Source organism: Nannospalax galili, unplaced genomic scaffold (genome assembly GCF_000622305.1).
Source record: "Nannospalax galili isolate Female #2095 unplaced genomic scaffold, S.galili_v1.0 scaffold7, whole genome shotgun sequence".
In the NCBI taxonomy this organism is placed as follows: domain Eukaryota; kingdom Metazoa; phylum Chordata; class Mammalia; order Rodentia; family Spalacidae; genus Nannospalax; species Nannospalax galili.
Window position 1 is genome coordinate 248,197 of NW_008359081.1, and position 20,205 is coordinate 268,401.

At 41.8% G+C, this 20,205-nt stretch overlaps 1 protein-coding gene across 1 annotated transcript in view; it reads right to left on the minus strand.

Annotated features, from left to right (window-relative positions):
• Acot9 (acyl-CoA thioesterase 9) overlaps nucleotides 1-20,205 on the minus strand; it is a 53,857-nt gene that overhangs the window by 24,387 nt on the left and 9,265 nt on the right. The window contains exons 4-8 of the mRNA XM_008822706.3: nucleotides 19,311-19,356; nucleotides 15,388-15,558; nucleotides 15,086-15,123; nucleotides 7,156-7,239; nucleotides 6,399-6,502 (exon numbers count right to left, since the gene is read on the minus strand). Of these exons, the coding sequence (XP_008820928.1) occupies nucleotides 6,399-6,502; nucleotides 7,156-7,239; nucleotides 15,086-15,123; nucleotides 15,388-15,558; nucleotides 19,311-19,356 (443 nt within the window). The remainder of the gene's footprint in view (nucleotides 1-6,398; nucleotides 6,503-7,155; nucleotides 7,240-15,085; nucleotides 15,124-15,387; nucleotides 15,559-19,310; nucleotides 19,357-20,205) is intronic.

The following is a 20,205-nucleotide window of genomic DNA, read 5'->3' on the forward strand; positions in this document are numbered from 1 at the left end:
GCCTGATTCTTCATTCTGTCCCCAGTTTGCCCAACTTGCCTTCTTGCAAGGGCACTATTCTTTTTCCTTGAGCTCTGGTTTCATTGCTTCCTTAACCTTTCCTCTGACCTCCTTTGATTCTTTGTATGGGAATGTGCTCTAGGGGACATCTCAACCATCTCATCCAAGGAAAGACGGGACTTCTCTGGTAACGTATCTGGTATTCATGTTCTCTCTCTCTCTCTCTCTCTCTCTCTCTCTCTCTCTCTCTCACTCTTGCTCTCGCTCTCTCTCCCCACTTCCTCCCCCTCAATCCCCTATCCCTGTAGAGCAACACACACACAAACCCATCCCTTATGACCACCTCAGTAGTATTGATAACTTTACTTCCAACAAGGGTTATTGTATGACAATTACCATACTGGGGGAGGGGGTGTCTTCATTTCCACTTCAGTACAACCATAACATGGTGCTATGACCATTTTATGTCACTAACACTTGAGAAAAGAGGCTCAGAGAATTATTTGTCCACAGTCACACATCTAACATCAGAACCCAGGTCTACTCAAACCAGAGGCAGAAGGCTCACTTTCTGCCACCTCTCTGGCATAGAAATGATTGGTCAAGTTATGAGTTATTATTCAAATGGCCAACAAGGAAAGCAAATTTAAAACATTTTGGGGTTGGGCATATAGCTCTGTTGATACAGTGCTTGCACAAAGCCCTGGGCTCAATCCCCAGGATGGCATACACCAGACAGGGTGGGACACACCTGTAATCTCAAGCACTCAGGCAGTACAAGCAGGAGGATCAGAAGTTCAAAGTCTGGGCTGGAAACATAGCTCAGCAGTTAAGAGCATATACAGCTCTTACAGAGGAGCTGAGTTCAGTTTCCAGCACCCATATCAGGCGGCTTACAATCACCAGTAACTCCAGCTCCAGGGGATTGGACATTCTCTCCTGGTCGCTGCAGGCACTGCATTTTTCTGCACAAACCCACACTCAGACACATACATATATATTTAATTTGAAATTTTTTAACTTAAGAAAATGTTTGAAAAAAAAGTTCAAGGCCATTCTCAGCTACATATCAAGTTTGAGGCCAACCTGGGATACATGAGACCCTGTCTCAAAAAAAAAAATAAAACTCTGTCTTTGTCTGACATTGAATTTTCATTGGCTCTCTTAGTAATTACTGTACCTTTTTTTTCCCTAACCTATTTATACAAGATTCAAGTTGTCCAGATTTCCTGGAAGAACAGCCCTGTGCTGGATAGCTTTAGTGTCAACTTGACACACCTGGGTTAAGGGAGCCTCAATTGGGGAATTTCATCTATTGGACTGGCCTGTGGCCATGTCTGAGGGTCGTCTTCTTGATGAGTGATGTGGAAGGGCCCAGCCCACTGTGGGTGGTGCCACCCCTGGGCAGGTGGGCCTGTGTTGCATAAGAAAGCAGGCTGAGAAGGAGCCAGGGGAGCAAGCCAGTAAGCAGCATTCCTCCATGGACTGTGCTCCATCTCCTGACTTCAGGTTCCTGCCCTGAGTTCCTGCCTTGGGCTCCTGGATGAACTGTGACCTGGGATATGTAAGCTAAATAAACCCTTTCCTCCCCAAGTTGGTATTGGTCAGAGTATTTTGTCACAGCAATGAAGAACAAACTAGGACAGGCCCTAAACTGGGAATCTACTGTGTATGCCAGTGAACAGAGATAACAGAGTGGTAACAGCTGGATCGTGTGGTAGATCTAGCTCTAGGTTTTTAAGGAAACTTCACACTGATTTCCACAGTGCTGCAACATTCCAGTGGATAAGTGTTCCTCCTTCCTCATAACCTCACCCACATTTGTCATCATTTGTTTTTTGGATCTTAGCCACTCTGATTGGAATAAGATGCAATCTCAAAGTAGTTTCAATTTGCATTTCTCTGATGGCTTAAAGATGTTGACTATTTTTTTAAATTTCTCCTAAAAAGAAGCACTAATAGCTCCCCCTACTGGGTCCCCATTCTAGCCTTGAACCAGGCCCGCTCCTGCTCTTCTGCCTCAAATCTCAGGACTAGCTTCCTAACCCTGACTAGCTTAATCCTCTTAGTTTGTCAGACCCACCACAGGCTGTCCCTACTCCCACCTCTCAATGGGAGGAAACTCATGGGTGGCACTGTAAATATAACCAAATATGAATGGCTGGAGAGATCATAGATCCTAGAGAAAACCCTATCTCTGACATATCTCAAATGAAATTTCTTACTATATGCTAAATATGAATCCTTATATTACCGACAAGTATACCACATACCACTCATCAAAGAAGCTTCTTTTGCAACAGATGGAGGCTATTACAGAGTTCCACAACTTGTCACACACAGAGAATATATGTGTAAGAGATGCCCAGCCCTAAGTGACACATCTACAGTGGAACCTCTACACCTAAGGCTCATAAAACATAGCAGAACAGGGGTAGAGAGAACACTACTGCATCCCTCAACTCTCACCAGTAAAGATTTCTTATACAACAGAGTTGGATCCACACAGAAGGCCACAACTGGCAAAGTTTTAGAGAATAAGAGACTACAGAGTGTGTGCCCCTGCATAGGACTCCTATATTTAACCTCACCCACCCATGGCTCAGAAACCATTGTGGAAGAGGGGGTGGAAAGATTGTAAGGGCCAGGATTGGTGCGTGAACATAAGGAAACAGAAGCTTTCAGGTCACTGGGAACTTGCTCATATAAACTTGCAACATGCAAGTGACATGTGATAGCATGCACAAGACCCATGCCAACTCACTTAGACAAAAACTCAGCATAGAACAAGGGAAACGGGCAGCAGGTCCCAACCCTAACTGAGGAGCTATTGGCAACTGATTACTGCTGGGTGAGGGAGAGTAGATTTTCTTTAAGGAGTGACTCTAGATAGGCTGACTAGACTCCACTGGATGAACTTGCTCTGAGGACATCTGGGTACAAATGCTTGACTGGATAGGACTTACCATATATGATAGAATGCATGAAATCTGGTGGGGGGATGTAGGGGGTGCAGATGGGGAAGGGGGTCTAAATTTGATTACGATCTCTTATATGAAATGCACAAAAACTCAACAAAGGGGCTGGAGAGATCATTCAGTGGTTAAGAACACTGGCTGCTCTTGCAGAAGACTCAGATTCAATTCCCAGCACCCATATGGAGGCTAATAACCATCGGTAACTCCAGTTTCAGGGGATCTGAAGCCCTCTTCTGACCTCCACAGGCACTGCACAACATGGGTGCACTTACACATATGTTGGCAATACACTCATACACATAAAATAGAAATAATAAATTTTTTTTAACTCAATAAAAATTTTTTTGTCTTTTTGAGACAGGGTCTCTCTGTAGCCCCAGCTGGCTTGGAACTTACTATGTACACCAGGCTGGCGTTGAACTCACAGAAATCCACCTGCCTCTGCCTCCCAAGCACTGGGATTAAAGGCATGCGCCACCATGCCCAGCTTCAATAAAAAATATTTTTAAAAAGAAAGAAATTAACCAAGAAATTGAAGTGGCTACAAATAATAGAAGTATCCTCATCAACTTTATTAATGCTTGTTTGTAAAACAACATTACTTGTGTTTCTTGGGGCTTCATTATGTGTCCCTGGCTAGTCTGGAACTCAAAGATATTAGGCTGCCTTTGCCTCCCCAATGCTAGGATGAAAGATATATGCACCCTGCCTGGCTAAATTGGTATTATTTTTTTAAAAAATAGACAATAAAACGCCAGGCGTGGTGGCATACATCTTTAATCCTAGCACTCGAGAGGCATAAGCAGGCAGATCTTTGTGAGACCAAGACCAACCTGGTCTACACAGCAACTTCCAAGTCAGCTATGGCAATAGGGAGATCCTGTCTCAAAAAGACCAAAGGGGGGGGGAGACAAAAACAGTGTTAGTGTCAGTTACATAAATGTGGAAGCTGAAGTATTCAGTCACTTTGATATACTATTTGAATTAAAAACAATTACCAGCAGTTAATGCATAGACTCATAACTGGCCAAAGTGCTGAGAATAAGTGACTGTTGAGTATGCAGCCTTATACAGGACATCTATTTCACCCTCCCTAAGGCTCACGGAACACCCCAGAAGAGGGCACAAAAACAGTGTAAGAATCAGAGGATGGGAAGAAGTGTTGTAAAATGCTGTCTTCTGTTCAAAGTCTGGGCATTGCACTCAGGAAGTCACAGCAGTTGTGGTTACCTGCACAAGACCTGCCTAAGACTGGGTCACTCAACATTCCATCATGGGTTGGGGAGGGACACATGAGTCCCCATTGCTCCCTGAGGGACAATTCAGTTATAGGCAGCTGGGGAAGAGGGTGTCATTTTCTTTAATAGGATAGCCACTGTGTAGTTTTACTCATCTTTCAGCAAATAACCCCCAACCCGTGCTCATGTGAAAAGCCCTAATTAAACTCAGTGGGTCACAGAAAAAGTCACAGAAGTATGAGGGGTCCTAGCTGGAAATAAGGGGTTCAGTGAGACTGAAAGGGAAATAAGACAGAGTACTGCACGTATGAAATTATCAAAAAATAAATTTCTTAAATTCTAAAAAAAAAATTACACTATTTTGAAGACAGAGTCTCATTGTATACCCCTGTCTGGCTGGTCTAGAAGTCTCTATGTAGACCACGCTGGCCTGGAGAGATTCACCTGCCTCTGCCTCTGAGTGCTGGGATTAAAGGTACATGTCACCACAGCTGGTTAAATTTATCTATTTTAGTTATTTTTACTTTATGTGTATGAGTGTCTTGCCTGCATGAATGTAAGTGCAGTCATGTCATGCAAAGCTCGCAGAGGTCAGAAGAAGGAATCAAATCCCCTGGAACTGGAGTTACAGAGCCACCATCTGTGCTGGAAAACAAACCTGGGTCCTCTGCAAGAGCAGCTATGCTCTTAAATGCTGAGCCACTACTCCAGCCCCAAATTCATCTATTCTGACAAATAACTTTACTGCATAATAAGCTTGAGACTTTGCTGGTTCCAAAGTTGTTTTCCACCAAAAGAAGAAATACTTCAAAATTCTGTAGCAGAAAAAAAATGCATCAGAATAATAGGTCCATTGAATATCATGACATAATGAGATAAATCACTCCTAAGTTTTCCACAGTGAAATATTGGGCACACTCTGAATTGCTTGGTCTCTGCACTACTATCCTCTTTGAGGTATTTTTCCTTGACAAAATTCTTCCTTTGCTATTCTGAGTTCTACTTATTAGAGGAGCTGTTCTAATTGCCACCCAAACGACTATTAAAAATTGACACTGGGAATATAGCTCAGTGGTAGAACACATGCAAGGCCCTGAGTTTGATCCCCAGTACCATAAAACAAAAGAACTGACTTGTGTTGCTCCTCCCCCAAAGATATGTTTCTACAAAAGATACATTACAAGTGGGAATTCATTTGGAAATAGGAATGTTGCAGGCACAGTTAGTTAAAATGAAAGCGAAGTATGGTAGTTCACACTTGTAATCCCAGCTACAGAATGAGACCTTGTCTCAAAAAAAAAAAAAATGAAGCAAGGCTTTGTGGCACATGACTAAGATCTCAGCCCTTGGGAGGCAGAGGCAGGAAGATCAGGAGTTTGGGGCCAGCCTTGGCTACAGAAGATGACCTTGTCTCAGAAAATCAAAAACACAGGAAATAAACAAAAGCCTCCAGCTGTGCTGATGGCAGAGCCACCACCAGCTGCTCCTCCACTGGGGACTCATATATTCTTGAGGGCCAGTTCGAGGTCAGCCTGGGCTACATGAAACCCTATCTCAAAAAAAAAAAGCAAAACAAAAACAGATGAGGTCACATGAGAGCACAGTGGCCTTTAATTCAATACAATTAGCATTCTAATAAAAGACACAGAGACAAAGACACATGAGAGAAAGCTACACGATGACAAAGGCAGAAAAGCACCAGAAGCCAAGAAGAGGCAAGGGAAGAGGTTCTCCTGCATGTTTTGGAGGGAGTATGGCCCTGCTGACAGCTTGTTTGGGAATCAAAGCCTCCAAACTGAAACAATAAATTTCTGTGGGTTTGTAAGCCATCAGTTTGTAGTACTCTGTGGGACAGCAGCCCTGGGAAAATAATGCAGTGATCAATCCATTCACATCTAACATAACTCAGACTTGTGTGGAATCCTCCTGGGCAAAATCCAAAACAAGTACCTTAGTGTGCAGTGGCATATGATCACAGAGTAATAAATATTAAATGTAAATATCAAATAATGTGTTTAGTCTTTGTGCAAAAGGAAGGTGTTAACCCACCACCTCTATGACACGAACTGTCAGTTGTTTAGAAGTTGTGGGTTACGCGCCTGTCCATGAACAGACAGCTTTTCTTCCACTGAGACTAGCTGCTTGTATCTGAACAGTGGGTAATCTTCAGGTACACACATACCTGGTACATTTTCATCTTCACTTCCATGGATGTCATCCCAACCCAGCTAACATGGCCAGTGAGCTTAATATCCTGCTCTGGGCTTAAGCTCCGTTTACACATATCTGCAAAACAGAAAGTCAAGGTACACCAAACCATATCAAAACATCTCTGTACTCTAAGTAGATAATGTCATTTGAAAAGCTGACAAACTCTACTGGATTTCTTATCTTCAACACTAAAATAATTGCTGCTGGCATACAAAAGAAATTTGTATGTCATGAAAACTGAAGACCATGCAAAGAATATAAAAATTGGAATCATGCAAAATGCTTCCACCCAATTATCTAAATATCATGGTATACTGTGTTCTAAGTATTTTAATATATACATTAAAATTCTCCATAAAAGAAAACATTTCCCTCCAATCCCAATAATATTTTATAATTATTAAAAATTCTAAGTATGGGTCTTTAATCCCAGCATTGAGGAGGCAAAGGAAAGCTGATTTTTGTGAGACCAAGGTCAGCCTCATCTACATAGAGTTCCAGGCTAGCTAGAGCTATAGGGAGACCCTGCCACAAAAAAATTCTAGCCAGGCATGGTGGTGCACACCTTTAATCCCAGCACTCGGGAGGCAGAGGCAGGCAGATCTCTGTGAGTTCAAGGCCAGCCTGGTCTACATAGTGAGTTCCAGGACAGCTGGGGCTACAGGGAGACCCTGTCTCAAAAAGACCCAAAAAATTTCTAAATATGCATAGAAGCTGATATTGCTTACCAATCTTGTCCACCAGGGCTGTAACTATTGATAAAGGAGACATCTTGACAGAAGGATTTCTGGTGTGCATATAGCAAACAAGAACTGTAGGGAAACAGGAGATTATAAAATAACAGAAAAGCAAAATGATATCTTAACATTTACAATTTTTTCCCTGAAGTTCATAGAGTATTATTACTTTGAAGAAAAACTCCTAATATTTAAGTAATGTTCTTATTCTAAAACTTATTTATTCTAAAACCTTTTTCTTTTGGTTTATTGAGAGAGGGTCTCATTCTGGAGCCCAGGCTGGCATGGAACTAAAGAACTAACTCACTCACTCACCTACTCACTCACTAGATAGATAGATATATAGATATAGATAGAGAGAAAGATAGACAGACAGACAGATAAAGAGAGAGATAGAGACAGAATCAATCTCCCAGGAAGGTTTTAAACTTGCAATCCTCCCTGCCTCAGTATCTGAAGTGCTAGGATTACAGGCCACTCTACCACTCCTGGCATCAAAGATTTTTATAAACTGAAGAGATCTGGAGATCCTCTAATCTGACCATTCCAATTTTAGATTAAGTGAGGAGACCAAATCCCAAAGCCCTGACCCACCAAGCAGCCTGTCACCATGCTGTGGAAAGACGGTGCTGAATCAGAGTAAGAAGTTGGGACAAGTCTGCTAGTATCAAGCAAACACCTCCAGAGAAAAGGAACAAATAGCAAGGACATGGCTACCTGTTTTCTTCCTGACTCTTTACTAATCATGAAGCTATTATTTTACTCAGTTATCCCTCTTTCTGAACAACACCCCAGCCTGCATACTGTGCTGCAGTCCTTGTAACAAGGCAATCATGTATGCCAAGTGTGGCTCTATGTACCTTACGAATATCAACCCATTTAAATTCGTAATGCAATTATGCATTGATTCATGTTCCTGCTTCCCCTACCATGATCTAGTCAAACATGTCTCACCCACACTCACAAGGTCTATGGTCAATAAACACTTGCTGAATGACAGATAATACTTCCAATCATGTACCTGTTGCACTGGAGCAAGAGGAGCTAAAGGTAAAAAATCTCCATTTAAAAAACTTTCCGGTTCCCAGAATTCATGTGAGTCTGACCTGTGGTAATAGTATAGGAAGGAAGAGAAAAAGATCCAAGAGCTAAGAAGAAGAAAGATCTGACAAGAGTTGAATAAACCCGAGTTTCTAGCTTAGATAAATGAAAAAATACATGAAGAACAAGATGAGCCATTTCCACTGCGTTGATTTTTTTTTTAAGCAGAACGGGGAACTGAACCCAAGACCCAGCACGTGCTTAACTAGCACTCTACCACTGAGCCATAACCCCCAGCCCAATATGGTGAATTTGAGAAACCTAATAGCAATCCAAATGAAGACAACCAGTAGACGGGAGGACAAACTGATTGAAAGTCCAAGAAGCAGGCCAGGAAACATAGCTTCATAAGCACTCAGCACACTGACAGTAACTAAAGTGTGGAGAGTTGATGAGATTATTTATACAGAATGCGAAAAGTTAATCCCCAAAAGGGCGGAAGACAGAACCCTGGGGACAGCCAGCATGTAATGGATCGACAGAGAAAGAGGAACCTAAAGAAGACTGGAAAAGAGTAGCCAAAGAGTCAAGAGAAAATGTCACCAGAAGCCAACAATGAGTGGGACAATATCCAAAGTCACAAAAGGGGTCAAGCAGGCGTGTTCAAGAGCACTTGCAATAGCACAGAAGAGAAACACCAGAACACTGGCAGCCTGACAAGTAGCACGTCAGGATAAAAGGCAATGAAAGCAAATGACTTTTCTAATTCTCTCCAGAAAGTTATCACTGAAGGAAGAAAGAGAGTCTGAGCATGTTATAAGGGAAGAGGTTTTGCCTACTTTTCACTTTAAGATGGAGAACCTTAATGTTTATTATGACATGAGGGAAAAGTTAAGTTGGGAAATGGCTTCAGCTATGAACAGAAGGCATAAGTCCTTGAAGAAAAAAGGAAAAGAATTAAGAGAACCGGTGAAAAGGACTGGCTACCAGCAGGAAGCAATGAGAGAGAAAACAAGGGTAAGACCAGGGAGATGGATCACCTGGTAAAGGCACTTGCCACAAGTCTGATGGCCTGAGTTTGATCCCTGGAATCCACATGGTAGAAGGAGAGAACCAACTCCTAAAAGATGTCCTCTGACTACCCAGTCATGCACACGCACACACAAAAATAAATAAACGTAAAAACTTAAAAAGAGAAAGCAAGGGCAATGTCAAAGGAATTTGTGCAGATAAGGACAGCTACATAAACCAAAGTAAGTTATACAGATATAAATGTACGTGTGATCTTAACCGCTGAGCCATCTCTCCAGACCCCCAAGTTATTATTTTTAAAATCCTAGCTACTTCATAACAATCTGAGAATAAGGAGAAGCCAGTTGTGTTTCCTGGACCCTTTGCCTCACATTGGTGTGCTTGGGTCCACCTTGGGCATCAGGGAAGCCAAGTGTAGGGGTTTGGGGCCCCAAGGCCTGCTTTGGCTTCTCATGGGTTGTAGTGCTGCACAGGACCTGCTTGGAGATGGATTGTGCTGCTCTTACAAAAAAAGATGGGAAAAAGATATTCAAACCATGAATCACCACTTAAAGGTATCTGGCTTATCATAACATATATTTTCAAGAAAGGCCAGTTTATCCATTCAGTTAATTTATTGAGCATCTCTTCGCCTTGACTTTTTTAAGGAACTCAAAAAACAGTAATGAATAAAAAAAATTCTTTACCAAAAAATAAAATAAAATAATAAATGAGTGTGTGATTTTTAAAGGCCATTAAGAATGCTTACCTAATCTAGAGGCAAAGGCAGCTAGGTAAGGGCCTAATAGTGGGCTTATGTTCAGGCTTGAAGTGATATTAGGGTCTCTCTTCAAACCCTTTCCCAACAGTTCAGACTAAAAGACATTAAATAAGAGGAAGAAAGAGAGCCTGGAGCAAGGTGTTATAGACCTAGCAGAGGACAGAGGCTGTCTGCTGGGACATTGGACTGGCACTGGGTCTGGAGTCCAAGTAGAATGAAGAGGAAATTTGTGCAGGAAGTGACAATAGCAATGGTACCATGCTGCAGCTTAAGCACAATGAAAAGCGGGATCACATAGAGGAGACCTGGTATGAAGTATCAGAGGCAAGGGACTTGGACATGAGGCATTAGGGATTACAAGCTGGTTACATGAAAGGAGCTAGTCAAGTCAGTAAATACATTAAGGATACTGGAGTTAACTGGAAAAGGGAATTATAAATAATGGAAATGGGGGGCTGGAGAAATGGCTCAGTGGTTTAAAGCACTGGATGTTCTTACAGAGGACCCAGGTTCAGTTCCCAGCACCCACATAGCAGCTAACAATCATCCGTAACTCCAGTTCCAGGGGATCTGATGTCCTCTTCTGACCTCCACGGACATTGTATGGCAAGGGTGCACTTACACACATAAAGGCAATGCACTCATTCACATATAATAAAAAGAAATAAAAAATTAAATCACAAGACAAGGGAACTATGGAGATGGCTCAGTCTATAAAGTGTCTGCTACACAATCATGGGGACCTGATTTTGATCCTCAGCACCCACATAAAAAGACAGGCATGCCAGCATACATCTGTAATCCCACGTCTGGGAAGACAGAGACAGCCAACAGCCCACTCTTTTGTGCCAATTACTTTTCTGTTGCTGTGATAGAAACACTGTTAGATTTAGGAGAGCATTTAAAGTTAAGAAATAAGAATGAGAGCCAGACCTGCAACAGGCAAGGAATATGTTCTTTTATTCAGGAGAACATGGCAAAGGGCTTCTTCTGTCCACAGAAAACAGGCATCAGCAAAGAAAACCAGAGCAATCAGGACTTATGTAGGAACTCTGTTGAATGTAGCTGCAGGAATTTGCTCAGTGCCAGTGTCCTTGGGGTAATTGAGAATCTTCTTCCTAAGATGATTTTCTCAGGAAGAGCAGGCAAGTTATCTTAGGGCAGTAAAGGAGACGGGTTGGCTCTGTAAACAGTCTCTGTGATCCCAGGAAGTGACCAGTTGATAAAGCTTGAGCAAAGGCCAAGTCATCAATTTGGACCATTTGGCCACCTTGAGGAATTTATGTCTTTATGGCTTCCATTAAGGAAGCTTACGGCTCTCCTTCAATTTACACATTCTATCAAACACCATGACCAAGGGAACTATAAAAGGAACCATTATTTAGCTTATGATTTCAAAAGGGCAAGAATTCATCATGGTGAGACGGCATGGCAGCAGAGGTGTCTGGAGTAAGAGCAGAAGGTAAGCGCTCACATCTTCAAGCAGGCACAGTAAGCAGGAGAGTGATAGGAGATCTGGTAAGGCTTAAGAACTGTGTAAGCCCACCCCCAGTGACATGCTTCCTTCAGCATGACCACACCTTCTAACACCTCCAAAACAGCACCAACAACTGGGGACAGAATATTCAAATACTTGGAGCCTATGGGCTAGAAAAGCAGTTGATTGCTGTGAGCAGAGAGAGCTTAACACCCATTCTAATAGGCACCTGAAAGAAAGTAGTACTGAGAACAATGTAGTTCCAGAGGGAAATAAGGACTTAAGCAGCAATTGGGATATTTTGGCCAAGAGTCTGGCTGGAGTCTGCCCACAGCCAAAAACTTCCCTGAGGCTAAGTTGAAAAGCAATGGACTAATTTCTTTGGCAGAGGATATTTCAAGACAGCCTAAGGTAGAAATGGTGGCATGGCTATTAACAGTAATATTATGCAGATCTACAGTGAAAGAGAGCAAATGGAGCAGAAAGAAATATAGAATGTACAGTTTGGCATGAAAAAGAACACTAGAAAGATTAGCGTTGAAGCCAAGGCATGTGCTGAAGGAGAAAATCCCTTTGATAAAGAAGACTAAAATGATTAAGGAGAGGCCTAGAAATTGGCACTTAAACAATGGAAAGAGTGCCTCCAGGACAAGACCACACCCAGCTAAGCCTCCAACTTGCGAAAGGAAAATTCTGGAGTTTTCTACTCCTAGAAAACCACAGCATAGAAGAGTTTCAAAAGTGGATGAATCAAGTCAGGATCCATCCCAAACTTGCAGCCAAACTTGGTGCTGGCTTTAGAAGCACCTACCTACATGCAAGCAATACATTCATACACATTAATCTCCCAAGTGCTCAGATTAAAGGCATCTATGATGGTGCCTAACTGAAAATGTCCTTCTTTATAGGGGTCATCAGTTCTTCCTCCACAGTTTCAGAGAGCTGCAGAGGCCAGGAAGTATGTGGCAGGGGCATCCCTGCATAAAGAAGCCAGAGCTGAGAGACATCTGCCAAGAGCTGCAAACAGGGAATGGTACCAGCCCAAAAGAGAGATGTATGTTTCATAGAGCAAAGCTGAAGAGGCTATCTTAAGCCCTTTGGAAGCAAAATCCCAGAAGTAGACATGGATCTGCTGTATTTGGTGTTTGCCCTGCTTGTTTTCGATCTTGTTTTGGTCCATTATTTCCTATCCATGTCTCTATTCCTTCCTTTTGGAATGGGAATGTATATTCAGCTCCACTACATGTTAGGAGTATGTAATTTGTCCTTTGATTTTACAGAGGCTTACAGTTAAGAGATTGCCCTGAGTCTCAGAAGAGACTTTGGACTGTTGACCTTAGAATAGTATTAAGAACGGTAAAGACTATGGAGAAGCTGGACTAAATGCATTTTGCATTTTATATGGTCATGAGCCTATGGGGGCCAGAGAGTACAATGTGGTGGTTTGAATGAGAATGTCCCCCAGGCTCCAAGTATTTGAACATTTTGTCCCCAGTTGGTGGTGCTGTTTTGGAGGTCTTAGAAGGTGTGGTCATGCTGAAGGACATCACTGGGGGTGGGCTTACAGAGTTCTTAAGCCTTGCTGGATCTCCAGTCACTCACTGCTTCCTGTGCCTGCTTGAAGATGTGAGCACTTAGCTTCTGCTCCTACTCCAATCACCTCTGCCACCATGCCTCCCCACCATGATGGACTCTTGCCCCCCTGGAACTGTAAACTAAATAAACTCTTCCTTTTAGAGTTCCCTTGGTCGCGGTGTTTCTATCACAGCAAAAGAAAAGTATCTAATAGAACTGGAATACAGTAAGAACAGAACATCCTTTCTGTGATGTTCCTGCCAATGCTAATGATGAGAAAGCACCAGATAAGCCCAAAGAGAGGGACAATCCAGATGAAAAGTAGCCTGTGACCTTCAAAAGTGTCAAGGTTATGAAAATCAAGGTAAGATTGAAGACCTGTTCCTGACACAACTAAACGTAACCTGTGCTTCAAAACTGCATCTCTCTGTGGTGAATGACCACTGGTGGAACTGAACAGGGTCTGAGGTACATAGAGTTAATTCCCTCATCTTGATGGTTGTATTATGGTTACGTAAAAGAATGTCCTTTTTGTTTCATGGAGACAGGCTCTCACATGTTTTGCTAGCCTCACTATGTAGACTAGGCTGGCCTCAAACTCACAGAGATCTACCTGCCTCTGCCTCCCAAGTGCTGAGATTAAAGGCATCTGCGATGGTACCTAATTGAAAATGTCTTTCTTTATAGGAAGCATACACTAAAATATTTGGAATTCTGCAACTTTTTCTCCCACAATTCAGGAGGAAATAATTCTTTATATGGTACTTGTAACTTTAAGATTCTCTTTAGGGGCTGGAGAGATGGCTTAGCAGTTAACAGCACTGGCTGCTCTTGCAGAGGACCCAGGTTCGATTCCCAGCACCCACATAGCAGCTAACACTGTCCATAACTCCAGTTCCATGAGATCTGACACCTTCTTCTGTCCTCCACAGGTACTGCATGACATTTACATACATGCAGACAATACAATAATACATATAAAATAAAAATGATAAAAATGAAAAAAAATCTATTTAATGTTTTGGGCAACCCAATGAGTTTAATTAGGGGTGCTTACATGAGCATAGGTGAGGGGATTTTTACAAGAGCATGGACAATTTGCAAGTGGCTATACCACTGAAGAAAATATCTGCCTCCCCAGCAACCATTGACTGCCTGACTAGCAACAGTTAACTGCCTACAATGTCTCAGGGAGGGGTGGGGCCTCAAGAGTACCTCCCACCTCCATGACAGAAAGCTGAAGGGCCCAATGTTACACAGCTCTTGTGCAGGTAATAATAACTGCTAAAAATGTAAGAGTACAATGGCCATTCTCTGACATTCCAGATAGAACTATGTCTGCAGTAAATGCTTTGTATGCTTGAGGCCCTGGGTTCAATCCCCAGCTTCCAAAGTAAAAAAAAAAAAAAAATGGGGGGGTGTCTTTTTGAGACAGGGTCTCTCTGTAGCCCCAGCCTGGAATGCACTTTGTAGACCAGACTGGCCTCAAACTCAAGAGATCTGCCTGCCTCTGCCTCCCAAGTTCTGGGACTAAAGGCATGCACCACCACACCCGTCTCCAAAATAAAATTTAAAAATAAAAATTATTAGGCTCATTCAGATTATAACTCCATTAAATAGAAATCTGTATTTATAAGGGAAACATGACAGTTCAAAGGCAGTAGAAGCCTTTCCTTTATTGTCCTTTTAGAATATTCTTGGGGACTGGAGAGATGGCTCAGCGGTTAAGAGCACTGGCTGCTCTTGCAGAGGATCCGGGCTCAATTCTCAGCACCCACATGATGTCTAACAACTATCCATAACTCCAGTTACAGGGTATCCCATGCCCTCTTCTGATCTCCCCAGGTACTGCACGACACAGGTGCACCTACCTACATGCAAGCAATACATTCATACACATTAAATAAAAATAATGAATAAAATAAAAATAGAATATTCTCATCTCTGCAGGTTAAAGACAAAAATGGCCCTGTCTAGTCATAGGATAGGATTCAATGTCTACCTATAATTGTTATTAAAAATACTAATACCAGTACCTCCTAAGCTGTCAAGATCTTCAAGAATCCTGCCAAATCTGTGAAATAAAGCAAAATGTGAATTAAATGAAAATCATAATGATCTCCCTTTAAAATTTCATAATGTACTTTGGGGTCATGAAAGTGCTCTCAAGTTGACTGTGGTGATACTTACGCAACTCTTTTCATATACTAAAAACCACAGGACCATACACTTTAAATAGATGAACTATATGGTACATGAACCATATCCCACAAGAGTTATTTTAAAAGGAAATAAAATTAAAACAAATAAATGACAACAATGAAAATAGCAATGTTACCTTACTGTGTTTTGAACAGTCAAATATTTCTCTCTTAATTCAGGCTCGCTACCCAAAGGCAAGAGAACTTCAATGTAACTGTCCTTCATTTTCCTAGGTGGTAGGGCTTTCTGTGACATAGCCAAAAAACTATGAAGCAACTTTCTTTCCTCCATTGCTTTCACATGGTCTCTGAGAAGAAAAAGTAAAACTTCAGCAAACAAGAGTAGTTGCTAGCCCACAATTCTAGTAACCCCCTTCCAGGCCAGTCAGACATGGTCAAAGGAAGAAAGAAGGGGTCTATGCCCACCTTGTCTTCCCTCCTCCCCAACCACCACTTGGAAAACTAAACATTTCTGGTGACATTTTTTTAGGCTTGTAGATAAGTCTCATGCTCTACCAACTGTGATAGCTGGACACTACTGGGCTTATACACAGGAAACACATAGTTAGAAGTGATATAGATACATCTAAATGGATTACACATTCAACTGATGAAAAGGTTTACTCACTCTACCACCATGGCTTAATGGTACAACACCTGCCTAGCTTATGCAAGGCCCTGGATTCAATACACAGCATAAGAGGGGAGAAAGACAGTGAAAATTCTCAGATCCTCTGTGCCCCTGTGTTCACCTTCATTTATATCCTCTCTCTCTCTCTCTCTCTCTCTCTCTCTCTCTCTCTCTTTCCCTTCCCTCCCTCCCTCTCCCCTGTCAATTTCAGAAAAGAGAGACAGATGAGAATAAATGAACTATATCCAAAGCAAGCACATAAAACAGAATAAAAGGTAAAAGGGAAGAGAACATTTAAAAAAGAAAGGGGCCAGGTGCAGTGGTGCATGCCTTTAATCCCAGCACTCGGGAGGCAGAGGCAGGCAGATCTCTGTGAGATCAAGGTCATCCTGGTCTATGTAGCAAGTTCCAAGCCAAATGGGGATACAGGAAGACCTTGCCTGAAAAAAAAAAAGGCAGCTGGAGAGATGTCTCAGAGGACCCAGGTTTGGTTCTCAGCACCCACGTGGCGGCTACGAACCGTCCTTAACTCCAGTTCCAGGGGAAATCGAAACCCTCTTCTGACCTCCACGGCATTGCATGACACGGGTGCACTCACATACATGCAGGCAATACACTCATACACATAAAATAAAAATAATAAATATTTTTTTAAAAAACCACAACTATAGAGGTCGGGTGTGGTGGCATATGCCTTTAATCCCAGCACTCCCAGCCTGGTCTCCAGTTCCAGGGGATCCAACGCCCTCTTCTAACCTTTGCAGGCATTGCACAACACCAGTGTACTTACATATATGCAGGCAATACAGTCATACACATAAAATAATAATAATAAATAAAATATATTTTTTTAAAAGGCAGAAGGGGAAGAAAAGAGAAGACTAAAGTAGAAGAGAATAGAGAAACAGAGGACAGGAAACTAAAATATTGCAGCACCACTGACTAAGGTGTCCTTCTAAACTTCAATGATAAAGTATTTGTGCCAAAAATATTCAGCCTACAGAAATACTGAAGACAAGTTAAATGATAAAGATAAATAAAAAATGTGTAATACTCTCAGGACAGATGGTTTAGCCTTATGAAAGTCAAATTCATGGGGAAAAATTGAAGGTGAAAACTGTCATTTATACTAGATTAGGAGAAGGTAAAGAGTCAAAAAACCCAGATGCAACTTGCAAACTTTTACCGGATCTTGGGAGGCAGAGGCAGGTGGATCTTTGTGATCCACCTTGGGAGGCACTTGAGAGGCAGAGGCAGGTGGATCTTTTTGAGTTCGAGGCCAGCCTGGTCTACATAGTGAGTTCCAGGACAGCTGGGGCTACAGGGAGACCCTGTCTCAAAAAGACCAAAAAATAAATTTTGTATAAAAAAACACAACTGGGGCTGGAGAGATGGCTCAGCGGTTAAGAGCACTGACTGCTCTTGCAGAGGACCCGGGTTCAATTCCCAGCATCCACATGGCGGCTACGAACTGTCCTTAACTCCAGTTCCAGGGGAAACTGAAGCCCTCTTCTGACCTCTACAGCATTGCAGGACATGGGTGCACTCACATACATGCAGGCAATACGCTCATACACATAAAATAAAAGTGATAAATAAAATATTTTTTAAAAAAAACACAACTATAGAGGTCAGGTGTGGTGGCATATGCGTTTAATCCCAGCACTCAGCAGCAGAGGCAAGTGGATCTCTGTGAGTTCCAGGCCAACCAGGGCTACACAGTGAGATCTTATCTTAAAAACAATAGCAGCAACAGCAGCAAAAAAACTGGGAACAATTAAGAAAATGTAAATTCAGTCAAGTAGTATACTGTCAACTTCATTACATAAAGAAAATATCTTTGTTGGAAATACATGAAGACTTATTATATGAGGATATATTTATTTATTGAGGATGCATACTGAAATATAATGTAGATAATTTAGTTAAAATGGTCCAGCAAATATACATATTTTGCCAAAATGTTAACAAGTATTGAATCCGCATTGCGGGTACATATTCATTCTTTCTACTTCAGTAAATTGAAATATAAAGGGTGTAAAAGTATAAGTCATCAAATAGTTTCTATGTCATCACATGTCATTTACTGACCAATATCTACTGATTACTTGCAATTTGGGTGGGGGTTTTTTTTGTCTCGTTTTTTGAAACAGAGTCTCCCAGTAGCCCCAGCTGTCCTGGAACTCACTAGGTAGACCAGGCTGACCTTAAATTCACCGAGATTTGCCTGCCTCTGCCTCCTAAGTGCTGGAATTAAAAGGGTGAGCCACCATGCCCAGCCTACTTGCAATTTGTATTTTAATCTTTTTAGACTAAAATTTCTGTGTACTAAGAAGGATAGTATTCTATTTCATATGAGGGGTATGTTAAGCAAAAGATAAAAATAATATGGGAAAGTTGGTTAAGAGTGAACTGACAAGACTAATAAAAGATGGCTAGGGAGATGGCTCAGTGGGTAAAGGCACTTGCTGCTGAGCCTGATTACCTGAGTTCAATCCTGAGGTCCCACATAGTGGAAGGAGAGAACTGAGTGCAAGTTGTGTTCTGACCTCTACACATGTGTCCTGGCATGCATATACATAAATAAATACATATGTACACTAAATAAATAAATGTAATAAAATTTTAACAAAAGAATAATGGAGTAAAATTGCATGAACTAGAAAAACCAGGAAACTTTTGAGTTTCAGTTTCATTATGTACAGAAAAGGAATAAAAAACTATGCCAGGGGCTGGAGAGATGGCTCAGTGGTTAAGAACACTGGTTGTTCTTGCAGAAGAGCTGGGTTTGAATCCCAGCACCCACATGGCAGCTAACAAGTGTCCATAACTCCAGTCCCAGGGTATCCGACAGCCTCTTCTGACCTCTGTGGCCATTGCATGACATGGATACACTTACCTACATGCAGGCAATACACACATACGCATAAAAAAACTATGCTATAAGCATATCACAAGTTTTGTTATGAGAATCACCAAAGTAATATACTAAATGGGCCTTGGACAATGCATAATATACATAAGTCACATTCTTTTATGACAATGATGCACCAACTTATTAGTGTGTTGAATGTTGTTCTTTTCCCCCTACCAGGAAAACTGCATCTCCAAACAGGGCTCCCCATCTGTACAAGGGGACCAGCAACTGAGCCCAACTATGGCCTAGCACAATCCCTTGGGGATAAAACACAAAAGTACATACCTCAGGGCTGGAGAGATGGTCCAAAAGAGACCACTGGCCACTCTTGCAGGGGACCCAGAGTCAGTTCCCAGCACCCACATGGCAGCTAACAACTGCCTGTAACTCCAGTTCCAGGGGATCTGACACCATCTTCTGCCCTCCATGGGAACTGCACACACGGGTGCACTTATATACATACAGACAAAATTCTCATACACATAAAAATTAAAAAATAAAAAAGTGCATACCTCCAGTTTGTGGATGCTCCTACTATCTCCCGCAACTTTTCCCGGACTGAAACAAAAATAAAGCTATCATTCCATGAAACAAACAGAGATATGAAAACTGTGTTATATTAATGAGCTCAAGAACTAAGGAAAGCGGCTCATGCACTAAAAATATCTTGACTCATCAATTTCCATTTAGTGCCATGACAAACAGCTCAAGAAAGGGATCAGGTCTCTACTCTCTAAAAATCTGAAACAACTACACTGTCTCCTTAATGCAAATAAAAATACCTTTTTGCCAATAATTGAGGTTTATTTAAATAACCAGAAAGAAAATTGTCAAATATTCATCCAATGGGGTCTTATCAACATCAGGAACTGAGTCTTTTAGATACAAACATTTTGTGTGTGTGCCCATGTATGTGGAGGCCAGAGAACAACCTTGGGAGTCATTGCTCAGGTGTTGTCCACCTTGTTGTTGTTTTTTTGTTTTGTTGAGTTTCTTACTGGCCTGGAGCTCACCAAGTATGCTAGGCTGGATGGCCAATGAGCCCCAGAGATCCACCAAACTGCCTCCCCAGTGCTGGGATTACAAGCGCACACTACCACATTCGGCTTTTTTACCGTGGGTTCTGGGGGATCAAACTGAGGTTCTCATGCTTGCATGGCAAGCACTTTACCAAGTGAGCCATCTCCCCAGCCCTAGGACAAAGAGATTATAAACAGGACCCCCACCTGTCTTCTTATAGGCAGTATTAAATTAAATTACTTAGTTTAGGAATTAACATTAATATGCAAATCTGAGTTTTATTATAATTGATTTCATACATATTTATACTATCCTAAAATCATCTGAGCAGTTTAAGCCAGAAAAATAAAGCAAATACTTGAATAAAAGTAAGGCAGAGAATATGAT